At 42.4% G+C, this 12,488-nt stretch overlaps 1 protein-coding gene across 3 annotated transcripts in view; it reads right to left on the bottom strand.

Annotated features, from left to right (window-relative positions):
* The window catches only part of ITPR1 (inositol 1,4,5-trisphosphate receptor, type 1), a 162,941-nt gene that overhangs the window by 85,861 nt on the left and 64,592 nt on the right, over positions 1-12,488 (bottom strand). For all 3 annotated transcript variants that reach the window (XM_010016353.1, XM_010016352.1, XM_010016354.1), the window contains 10 exons: positions 11,944-12,105; positions 11,675-11,845; positions 10,692-10,757; positions 9,740-9,877; positions 8,066-8,191; positions 7,502-7,702; positions 5,760-6,011; positions 5,093-5,218; positions 4,225-4,353; positions 256-376 (listed from right to left, as the gene is read on the bottom strand). In XM_010016353.1, coding sequence (XP_010014655.1) covers positions 256-376; positions 4,225-4,353; positions 5,093-5,218; positions 5,760-6,011; positions 7,502-7,702; positions 8,066-8,191; positions 9,740-9,877; positions 10,692-10,757; positions 11,675-11,845; positions 11,944-12,105 — 1,492 coding nt within the window. The remainder of the gene's footprint in view (positions 1-255; positions 377-4,224; positions 4,354-5,092; positions 5,219-5,759; positions 6,012-7,501; positions 7,703-8,065; positions 8,192-9,739; positions 9,878-10,691; positions 10,758-11,674; positions 11,846-11,943; positions 12,106-12,488) is intronic.

The raw sequence follows: 12,488 nt of genomic DNA, 5'->3' as shown, positions 1-12,488 counted from the left end.
CAGATCGACAGGACTGCAGAGAGTTTTGAGGTTAAACAGAGAAAGCACTTCAGGTTACAGTGACAACACTATTGCTCAACCATGACAATATATCAACATAACTCTGGCTTTGTACTATTCCATGGCTCTCAGTTATCTGCGAGTGGCACCTGCGGGAAGTAAACTGCACTTTCATTCTGGAAGGATGACAAGTAAGCAGCAAATACTGGATGACCACATTTGCAGCAGTTAGTTCTGATTACATCAATTTCTTACCTACATCTGAGAGGACCCGAATGCAGCTTTCCACTGATGCCTTTTGGCTTGGCATTAACCAGTTGCAGTGGTACACTCTGAACACACCCTGCAGCAACTGTACAAACACAGGCTGGCGAGTCTAGAACACAAAGTTGAAGAAAAGAAAATCAAACTCATCACACCATACTGAGATGTATCAGCATCACCTTGAGGTATAATACCAGTTACCAGCTTCAGCCATGACTCTGCACACCAGTCATTTCTAACCGGTCTGCATCCACTTGTTAGGCAACTTCACATTGTAGACAGCGTATCTACCACACAATCAGCAACTGAATGGAAAGGGTGGGAATGAACGCTGGAAGGGAAACGTTAAATAGGTAGCTTCTACAGCATAAAGCCTCAACAATTGAAGCTTGACTAAGCAAAGGAAATAAGTAGTCATCTTCACCAGTTTAATCAGAGTTATCAGCAAACCTGGCACACAGAGATTCCTCTGTTAGCGCTGACCAGTAGGTGACTCAATAGTCCACAGGTAAATGGGACTTTGCTCTTGGCTAAACAACAGCGCAGCTCCAGAGCTGAAAACTCATCATTGCAAGTACTATTAGCTGATATCTAATATTCTGAAGAAACCAGCTGTGTGTGTGTTATTTCAAACACAGGTAGTAGTTAGTGGTAAGCACTGTAGCTGCTATGGATCAAAATCAAGGCGTGCTTTTTAGCTCTGTATTTCACAAGGTGATCTTCCAATATACATAGGTGAGCTACTCCAACACACACATGCACATAAGCTCTTTCTTTCATCTTTGCAACTTCCCAACAATAGTGACCAAAACTCCCTGTTTGGTTTTGTACAGTAATTACATAGTAAAACAATTCATTTATTTTACCTGTAGAGAAAAGAGTATTTTAAATACTTCAAATGAATCTACATTGAGAGGGAATACCTCGTGTCCCCGTGCCTACTAGCTACGTAATGTTTCTATCAGCTAAGTGAACTACACCACAGTGCAAAGCCCACAAGACAGGAACCAGTGAAAAAATACCTCTTTTATTCTGGTCAAGATTAATGCCTGTTTGTAAGAAAAAAGTGGAGTTAGATGAAAAAGCCAAATTTATTAGCTAATTAAATCTATTAGATCAATTCATCAAGTAACACCATTATGAAACGTACAAAAAGGAGAATAAAAATTCAAGAAGCAAAGATTACTTCGAGGCAAATACCTATTATCCTCACTAGAAATAAGCCAAACACCCAAAACACGTCAGGCAGTAGTAGTCTCCAAGGGCAATGAAAATACCTGTGCTTCTGGATTTAAGCCACCCACATGCTCTTTTCGGTTCATGTTTAAAGACTTTCTGGTGTTAAAGAGCTTCAAAGACATTTCATTTGCTTAAACTACATCAATAAATCAAATAAGAAATTTACTCCATGTTCCATATGCCTCTAACTACACTTGTGAAGGAAAGCCTTGGGCAGCAGCACCCTTAGGGGAAAACCAGGCTAAACAGTGCTTGTTAAAGAGGGAAACTTTTGGACAGCTGTTCTTTGAAACGTCAAATTTATGTTCTCCTAATTTTATATTACTTGAACTGTATGACAGATGTACAAGGTGTTCCTTGAATAAGCAAGGCTGGTCTTGACTCAAAGGAGGTACAATTTACGTTAAACAAGCTGTAACATGAAAAAGCATGAGATAAGATGACGCTCACATGGGAAGAAACTAGATGACAAGGTGCAGCAGAAAGGACAGGGAGTGACTGAATACAAAGGCCATGCAAAGGAGAGTGACAAATGTCACTTGCCTACAGAGATAGCACCACCAGGTCAGGTAGCAGTGGCTGCAGACTGCCCTGCAGCAGCTCGGACAGGAGGGAAAATTCCCACCCAGTGATGTACACCAGCTAGGTGGTCCAACGGGCTGTACTCAGATGGGAGAGTGCCTGGTTACGGCCAAGAGTCGTGACAGGCAGGAAAAGAGAGGGAAACAGAGCTTTTAACTTAAGAGATGTAGAGGAAAGATGAATCTAGGTAAGGCAGAAAAACAAAGCTATCAGCTGAGATGGTAAAAAAGAAGTAAGTTACTTCATCCTGCTAGATGGAAGGAGAGATTGAGAAACTAAAGAAAAAGTGCTGACATAAAATTAACAGATGGCTAAAATATGATGGTAAGAAGTGTATTCCAATGCTGTACGCTCAGAGATGACAATTAAAAGCATGACAGCCAAGGTATATGCCACAGAGGGAAGAGAAAAGGGCAAAGTTCCAGGGGCAAGGCTAACTTGATCTCAATTTCTCTTTTCTTTTGATAAACTGACAAACTAGCATGAAGGCTGATACCACAGTAGTGGCTGACATTGTAAAGTCACATGAGGAGCAAAGCAACTGCTGGACTGCTCAGGCTTGTGTGTGTTAAGACACAAGCCTAATAAAGCTGCTCAGCCCAAACACAGCTGTTGCAGCTCTCTGCACACTCACAGGCAATACCCACAGTTTGGCAATTTATGAGTATTTGAGCCAATTTGAAACGCAGCTCTCTTGCTTTCAGTGTGACTATCTCCTTGTCTGAATAAGGAGGGCTGTCTAAGCCTATGAGAAGCAAAGCTGTGCTGAATGCTAAAGAGTTGGTTAGATCAGGCTGACCACTGGTCATCCAGATATGGGTTAAGTATACAGCCTGACTCAAGGAGGGACAGAGATACAGGTAGCCTGTAAGGCAAAAGCAGCAACATTATTGCTCATACTGAGCAGAAAGTGTTTACCTGATGCACAGTCATCCATCAGTTTCATGGACACTTCCCCAGAGCAGTGCAGTCACCCACGCAGCACACCATGATCCAAAGGCTTAACATGGCTTCTTTGACTAGTGAATGACATCAAATTGCCAGATAGCCTTTAAGGCCACTTTTGGGAACCAGATGCCTCCTACTGTGCTGCCAGTTCTATTCAATTACAGACCTGGAGTTCGTACTGTGAACAACTGCCTTGGGCATGATGAGATTGCATCAAGTTTCAACAACTACCATACTTGAACTTCTGACAGACCTGCCAGGCACCTGACCACTCCACCCACACTCCTCCCAAAAAGTTATTTATGAATAAAAGAATGATGCTATCTTTGTGCTGCAATACAAATATTAGGGCAACATCCTGACACTGCTGTTCTGCCGTGGAAATCTCTACCTTCTGTCACCTCACCAATGTTCCAAGCTTCTCCACGTTTCCCCAACTTCTAAACAAGACCAAAACAAAAAATACTTAGCTTAATGAAACACACTAAAGCTTATGGAGATTTTCTGGGTTTGGAATGTTTCTAAAGGAAATCAGAATCTTCCTATAAAAAGATGCTTTCTTTAAACAAGCACCTTCGCACCCTCTGTAATGCAACGCTCCTGTCTGGAAAGCTTGCCACCAAAGCTTTATCTTCCTTCTTTATGGCACTCTGGAGAACTCCTGGCTGCTATGCTACTGTTTTACCATTGCTAGGCAGCTGATATGACAAACTACCACTGAGCAAAATTGCTGTTTGCTTTCCTACACCTGCCCACATCATCTTATTCAACTGTACTCTGATCCATGGCTGCTAAGAGGATGACCAGAGCCCTTAGATGCATCTGCAATTAGAAACAGGGTTAAAAACCTTCATCTCCCTACTCATGGTGTGATTTTCTCACTCAGAACCTGCTAATGACACATTGAGATTCTCTCCAAAAGACCTGTGTGGTCTCAGTGGTAGTACAAAGCTGAATCTACTAATGAAGTAATGTGACACTTCAGCTTCTCTAGAAAAATGTTTGTACTCTGGTCTAAAAAACTTTCCACTTCTGCAGCAAAAGAAACATCCTGATCATGAAGAATACATATTTGCTCCTGCACTACAAACACATGTGTTTCTGTTTAACTGGTAAATGGAACCAAAGTGGAATGAACATAATTGCATTGGCAGCATCATTTCACTCTTCTGTCCCTTCACATTTTCCTACCTGCAGAGTAGTGCTCTGATCAGAGAATGGGGAACTGAAGAAAGTGGTGACTATGCTCATCACTATTTCTGTAACGTACTTCTCCAATATGGAGTCAGCATGTTTTCTGTCGCTGGTGTTGTTACAAGCCTGCAAGACAATTCATTCTTAGGTCAGACACAGCTCAACCAAGGTAGATTAACAAGTGTTACAGACTGGGATTCTTGATTTCACATTGCTCTAGTCACAGCAATTCCATGCTACAATGGTATTTATGACACTTGGATCTCTGGATTTCCAGCACACACCAAAGCACAAGCCCAACATTATTACTGTTTTGGTGTGTTGGCATATAGCATGTTTAGGAGGGATGAAAAAAAGAGTGCCTTAGAGAAAAGAAAGTAGTAGAATAGGGAGGACTGAGGTGCAATGCTTTCGTATGGGGAAATACTTGGAATCCCAGGCAAAAAGCCATATGGCCAAACACATGCCAAGGTTGGAAAAAATTTGTCCTGACCTGCCAAGAAGTGTCGACTATTGCTCGGGAAGGAGCTCACATATCCTGGCCAGAATAAGCAAGCCAGGTGGCAGAACAGAAAAAGGCATTAGACAAAAAGGAGCAGGCTGTGGGGCTTTTCTGAGGGTTGGTCTGGTGGTGTTTGGGTTGGGTTTTTTTTTCTTTTTAAAAGGAAAATATTAATGTGTTCCATGGAATATGACTAATGAAATCCACAGGCGTAAGGAAATAAGGCACATACAAATTTGAAGGAACACAGTATTCAGGGTACTTACTGCCTTGATGCACTGTTACGTCTTATTCTTACTGCTCTGTACTAAATAGGTTCATTTAAGCTTTTTTGAATTCAGTTCCTAGATACAGAAACCATACCCGACAGATGTCAACCAGGAAGTTCTCAAATAGCTTCCACATATGATTACTGGTGTAAATCTCTTTCATTTCTACTTCTGTGTCCACATAGCAATGATTCAAGAAGTTGATATATGCAATTTTGACCTAAAAGTAGGGAAAAAACATTATCATTGGAAAATAAAAACCTGAATGATATTATGAATGAATATAATGTCACATAAAAACTGCTATATAAATAATTTGCAATTCTACTTCTTCCTTTTATTTAAGCACTGGTGAAATTTAATGCCATGAATAGCAAGACATCATCCAATAAAAAACACCAGGATTACTGCAGACAAAACGTCAGCATAATAATCATTTCCAGCTCTGCAGAACCATCTGTTCAAGGTTAGCAGCATACTCCATAAACCTCTCTGCCTCAAGAACCCTATAAAATAACCAAGTACAGCATCGCATCCCCATTTTAAGGGCAGGGAAACAAGAATAAAAGGATTTAACTATCCAGATTGACGGGGGTTGCTGATAGCAGAGCCAGGGAAGGAATCCAGTTTCCCTGCTCACAGCTTGCTGTCCACCTGTACCATCACCCTACCCTGGCCAGGCTCAGCAACATCAAAACTCTCTCACCCAAAGTCAGCACATTTCAAATAGATATAGGCCAGTGCCTTCAAACAGCCCTCACCTCAGGTATGCAATCCTCATGGGTTACCACCCTAACAATGTCATCCAAAGGAAGAAGGGAGTTGCATTTTATTTCTGTGTAGACATTTTTGCCTTCTGTGCACACAGCAAGCAGTTCTACTAAGTGGATGTGGTACATCAGAGGGCTGTTTTCATCCATCCGATCCCTTTCTGATCTCATCATTTGCACCAAAGTCTGGAAGGAGGCTCTGTCATTGTAAAACACGAGGACGTCTTCTCCTGCATTCACCAGCTACCAAGAAAGAGAAACATTCCATCAGCAGATCAAAGCCCGTGGATCTCAGTGCAGCATCCTCCCTTAATCTGCAGTCTGACTGTTAGAGTGCAAATCCAGATTAGCTATTCTTTAGACACTTAAAAGGCGTGCAGCCCACCATGTCAGCTGGGCATTCCTCTTGCACTGCCTTCATGGGATAGAGAGCTCAAGTATGACATTTTCTCTTAAAGAATTTACCACTTCTGAGTTCAAAGTCAATCCCACTGACTGCTTAGACAGAAGTTGTGCCAAGAAGCTTGTGACTTTCCATTGTGCTTTTTTATTTCACATATATTGCCTCAGCTGTCTTTTTAATACAGCTAGCTGTAAACATGCTGCCTGGTCAGAGGAATGCCCCAGGGGCATTCTGCATGGGAGGACTGCAGGGCTCAGTAATTCCACCCTTCCGAACAAACATCATCAATTTTCCAAGGCTAGCAGGTGACATGTTAAGTCACACACTGAAGATTTCTATCAGTGTCACATTTGAGACCCGGATGGCTATGTTTTCAGAGCAATTCAGTCCTCCTGTAACTCCATAAAGAGAAGGAAAATGAGCAAACCAAGACCTGTTTGAGGCCGGGCACTTCTGAGCACCCAGGTAGAGGGATCTGGGGCTATCCCTCCTGCAGGGCTTATGGCAAACAGCTAGCTAAAATGCAGAAGGCCACCCCCTTTTCTCAGCAGCTGCTGACCCCTGTGGAAGCCAATTACTGAGCATCTCTCAAATTTATCTTGCATTGGGAAGCTCACAAACCCGTTTTTGAACTGAACAACAAAATATGGCAGCCCTTGGATCAATCTCGTATGACCGACAAAAGCCAGAGCTTGACAAACCTGATCCTTGGGCTCCCCCTGCTGAGGAGGCCAATAAAAATCCAAACAGTCTTGCAAATACACCGTCAGATTACATCCAAAATCCAGCTTAAAGGGACTTATTCACCTTTCTCTCACCTCTCCCTTCTACCCCGACAGCCCAATTTCCCAGCTGCCTACATACCTAAATTTCTGAAGACACTCAAATTAGTCCTCCCTTCAGTACTTAAACACCTGAATATGTACGTCTTGGTAAGATAAGAAATCCCCATCAAAAGACTATCATGCTAAAACTTTCCTTCTTCATCAGTGATCATGAAATTAAATTGTTTCTTTTCTAGCCAGTTTTGCTAGAGAAAGGCTCCGTTGCTTCATAAACCCACCTACATGCTGCTGTATAGAACCCTGGAAAGGAAATTCTAAGTATCATTAATGAAGCAACCACTCCTTATACCTATGGGTGAAGAGCTCAGAGAGCTTTCGGTCACAAAAAAGCCTGTGCTTTCTCGTAGCTGTATGCTCTTTTTGCATTGTGAGAGCTAACTGTCAGCTTCTTGGCAGTCCCAGAAGCGAGAGGATCAATTTGTCATTTTCACCAAATGGTATGTGAAAACTTCTGTTCAGACCTTGCAAATCTCTGCAGCTCTCACCTCAGCCATTACCATATCTTGGCATTTCTTAATGAATTTTCCTTCCGCCTTGACAATTGTCTGCAGGAACTTTATGTACTGAACATTTCTGCCATGCGTTTCGATACAGTGGACAAAGTGTTGAACAACGCGTTCGTTAATCTCGCTGCATAGCTGGAAGTTGTTCATGAAAATGTGCTGCATTGTTACTGCTTCCAGAATCTAATGGAGGGGATGAAAGAAATACATCAGAAAATAAACAACCAACCAAGCCCACACAGGGGTCAGGATAAAGTCAACGCTCCTGCAGAGTGCAGCACTGAAAAGAACATTTCTAAGGACATAATCTTTCAACACAATGGCTTGTATCTAAGACTATTTTCAGTCCTCTTCAGCCTCTTGAACTTTCTATACTGGTCCTGAACAAATAGATCTTGCCAGCTTTCCAGGCTTTAGAACGAGAACAGAATGTGACCCCTTAAACCAATCTTGCATCAGAATAGGCCCAGAGGCAATCACCAAAGAGAATCCATTCTCTTTTCTTGCTAGAAAAAAAAATAAATCATGACATGAGGTTATTCTTACCCCTGGGTTAAGGAACAGGTTTATGTGTTTGTGCAGCAATGCCTGGTTCTGTTGGTTCCCAGCACAAAAGTTCTGTAAAAACTCGTGTGCAAGCTTCATGATCTCCTGCATCCTTGTGTCTTCAGCCTGTGATTGCATGACATATAAGATGGGGTTAAAAAGAATCTGAAGGTTCACTTTCAGGTGAGTACTGCATGAGCCACAGCTCCAGCTCTCCAAGGGAACTGTCACGTCTCTCACACCCTGAAGTAAAAACAAACCTCCACCCAGTTCAGAGACATTAGGGATGAGTTTGGCCTGCTTCACAGTTTTAAAGATCATCAAAAATAAAGACCATAATAGAAATTACAGTAGTTTATTCTCTAAAATTGCATACTCCATGGCCAGGCCTGCCAGCAACGTGCTTTAGTCACTTTTACACTTCTGAACATACCAGTACATTGGCCAAACCACACATCATCACCTTGGGGCTACACAGGAAAATTGCCATGTTCCACTGAACTGCATTTGAGCAGCGACAGATAGGTAGTTCATGGCAAAGAAGAGATGGAAAGTTATTATTGCAACAGTTAAGCCCAATTTATATTTACTGGAATCTGCACACTACTTGCATGCTTCCAAGTACAGCTCAGGAATTGATGCCTTTCCTCTGACATCAGTGTGGATAACCAGTCCACTGATGGTATAAAATGCAGTTTGGAAAATTAGTGTCTGCTTTTATTTTTAAGGCGTTCCATATATTTCCAAGGGTAAAACATCTTCCCCACTGCCTGTCCGGTATCTATCCACATGCATGGGACAGAAAGGTGACAAGGGGTGTTGTAGAATGTTTTTGCTGCTGATTTTTTAACAAAATATGAAGCAAGACAGCATGAGACTTAGCTTAACATTAATCAAAGCTACTGCCTAGAATTACTGGTTCTCAGAAACCTGCAGAGTTTCGAACAGAGGACAGCAGAGTGACTGGGAAAATGCTAAAAGCTCCCTCACCTATGCAGTGATGAGTACCTGTCACCTGTGACTAATGGGCAGCCAACATGAACTTCGGGTGTGCTCTGTCAGCACAATGCAGTGCTGTGCAAGTTCAAACTGTACAGCAGCTGGTCAAAGTGAGCTTCAAACTGCACCACTGACATTACATGGCACACTGATATGGCTAGTTATAAACAGCCAACCACACCTGGAGATCCAGTTATGTATTCATTTCTAAGGGGCCGTCTGGGACTCTACAACTTGGAGGGTATCTGTCCAACTACAGGTCAGACCTGATGATAAATCCCTGGGGGACCAGGCAACCTCATTTCCCTTCGTGCTCCCAGGATGGCTGTCATACACCTACCTCATGGCAACAACGAGGGTCTTGCTTCCACCAACACAACTTAAATTCAAGGCAGAACACACCTTGCATGAAAAGCTGAGAGAGTTGAGCCTTGGTCTTACTCTGAGCTATGAAGGACAAGTATTTCTTCAGGGAATAGCACATAACACTGTATATTCAAAGACACAAAGCCTGTATAAGCTCCCTGTCATTTTTGAAGTGTGACTATTTCATAGACTATGAGGCTGTATAAAATAGCCTCTGTGAATCCAATATAAAGGTAGAAGGTTCTCAGGAGGTATTAAATGCCCATCAACATGACATGAAGCAAGGTGACAGCCGTACAGAAACCCAACCTTTTCGTAAGGGATCTGCAGCAGCTCCAGCACGACCGCGTGAGCTCCCATGTTCCTCAGAAGCCGCTGCTGCTGCTTACGGCTTTTCCTGACCGAGGCGCTTTCCTGAACGCAGAGCTTGCTGAGCCGCAGCAGGATCTGGAAAGGAGACTTGCTTTAGAGCCAAGATTCTGGGTTATACTTCAGAGCACGTCAGGTGGCTGCTACAGAGCAGCAACAGTGAAAAATATATCTGCATGGACCAGAATGGCTTCAGGCAGCAAAATCAGGTTTTGAGCTATCAAAGGAGAAGAGGTATGGGGACATGTGGGGACACAAGACAGTGATGGCATCTGCTGCCCCCTCAAGCAGCAGCCACCATTCTCCTCACCACCCCTCTAGGGGACACAGCACTCATCACAGCCCTGCACCAGCCGGCAAGGGAAACAGTTCACTGGTCTGGGCACCATCCTTGGCATCTCTGACCAGAACTGGTCCTGCATAACTCAGCCTTGTCAAGATAACCCATCATGCAGCTCCACAGTACAGAACCACAGAAAGACCATTAGCTCACACCAATGCCAAAGCATGCTCTTGGTCTGGTATTTTTTTAGATCAAATCAAATCTCAACAGCACAGTGGGTTTGAGTGCAAGGAACTCAGGACAGGGCAAATTAAATAGCTTCTCCACTTACTTACTTTGTAGCCTTTAACAATAAAAATATTGTGTTACCATTGAAAGAGCAGCAAAAAGTTGCGTTTCTCATTAATCCATTCTTAAGGAAAGAATACACATCGTGCTTATTACATTCCTGGCTTCTCATTCAAGTTGGGATATGTTATTACTCAGCAAATAGTTTCCACAAAGGAAGAGTGACTCAGACTTTCCTGGGTGCCTCCCTTTGGCTGCAGCTCTCCAGAGCTGTTTTACTCATTTACACTTCCATTTCACTATCAAGAAGCAAAATTTTACCTCTTTTACTACACGGTAGTTGTAGCTGCTAGTACTTTCAGGCTTTTGGGACTTGCTGTGACCTTCCTGAGGATAAAATCAGACAATTTATTAGTAACTTATACTATTGCCTTCATGAAGGCTAAAAGGACCATTCTAGGATAGTGCCCACTTTCTTCTTGGAAAGGAGTGTCATTCTGCAGCTCTCTAGACAGTCTCAGAAAAAACCATATAATTATCCTGTCAAGTCACATTGACCTCTATAACAAATGAGGGTGGGATGTTTTCAGACATGGCAACCTCCTGTCCGTTCGTGTGCTTGTCACATTGTGCCTGTAATCAAGTCTCCCCACAAAAAACTTGTTACTTTCTCTCTGTCTTTACTATTTATTATTAAACCATCATTGCCCAGATATCAAGAGGTGCCTCACTACGCACCGCAAAAGCAACAATTAAGTTACTTTGATTACTTCCAACATAGATGTTCATAACCCAGGGACTATTTCTTGAATTCCCTCAACCAGTCTTTTCTATTTGATTGCAAATTATATGGAGGCAAAAGGTGTTTAATTAGTTCTAAGCCAGGTGTGTATGCCAAGAAAGTCCCATGTTATCAGGTGCAGATAAAGCACTGTTCTGTCATTTAATCACAGTGCCATGATTCAAAATGTATCACCTGAACAGTTACAATTCTGGCCTTTCATTATTTGTGGTACTTTTCACCATACAAAGCCCATACAATCTGTCGGTGCCGAAAGGACACAATTTGAGAGTGAGAGCAAACCCAAACCAACTGCTCTGTTAGAGCCTAACGATGACACTTCAGTGGCTGCTAATCCTCAACAGTTTCCACACGAGACTAACTGGCATCAACTAGACCAAGTTCACAGATAGCCTCACCAGGCTGTGCAGTGTACTAGAAAGATCTTTTTTGCCACAGTTCTGGAAACTTACATCTTCATAAAATATTAACACGTGAATTTGTGCAAACACAGCTTAATTACCTCCTTTTTCTTGTGTTCATTTTCACCTTGCACTCCATCCATAGTCTCATCAGGACCTTGGCCTTTGTACACCCAAAGCTCCGATTTTTCCACAATAGACCTCAGCTGGTCCAAATCTTGTTTTATCTGCTTGTAGTTGTCAACATCTTGGCTGGTAACAAGCAGTTGAACCTTACATGAATGCAATCCATTAGTTGCACAAAAGGACTGTTTTTAGCTACAGCATATACATTCAGAGCAGGAATAACGCTTTGACTACACACACATACCTGCTTAAAAGCCTGAAGGACTTCTTGTCTCTGACTAAAGTGCCGGAAGAGAAGCTGAAGTGCCCCGGACACCAGGGGAGGATAATCATGCATTGTTAAATGCAACAAAACTCTGAGAAACGTTCTGCCACCATGATCATCCAAATCCAGTGGTGTATTCTCCTCACTGAAAACAGAGTGTAGGAGTTAACTAGCATACTAAACTGAATGTCCCAACAGGTTCTTAAGTCCAATCACTGGTGGCAGAAAACCTTTTCTTTTTTTACTTTTAAATAAATGGGGAAATTAATCCAATTGAGTGCTATCTTGAGACACACTGGGGGTTTTTGGTGTCCTGCTTAACAGGGAGGCTATTCCAGAATCTAATCATGGATCATTCAGCTTACATTATCCAACTTAAACTTTTTTTGTGTCAAACTGTGCCAAAATATTTATCCCTATGTCAGCCTCACCGTATTGCTCTAATATTTTTTGCCCGTTCCTGGTACTAACCTTCCTCACTATGAAACAAACCCCTACCTCAGCATACAGGTTGCAATGCTAAT

The sequence above is a fragment of the Nestor notabilis genome, unplaced genomic scaffold, assembly GCF_000696875.1.
Source record: "Nestor notabilis isolate BGI_N333 unplaced genomic scaffold, ASM69687v1 scaffold9436, whole genome shotgun sequence".
NCBI classification, from domain to species: domain Eukaryota; kingdom Metazoa; phylum Chordata; class Aves; order Psittaciformes; family Psittacidae; genus Nestor; species Nestor notabilis.
This window is presented reverse-complemented; position numbering and strand designations above follow the sequence as displayed.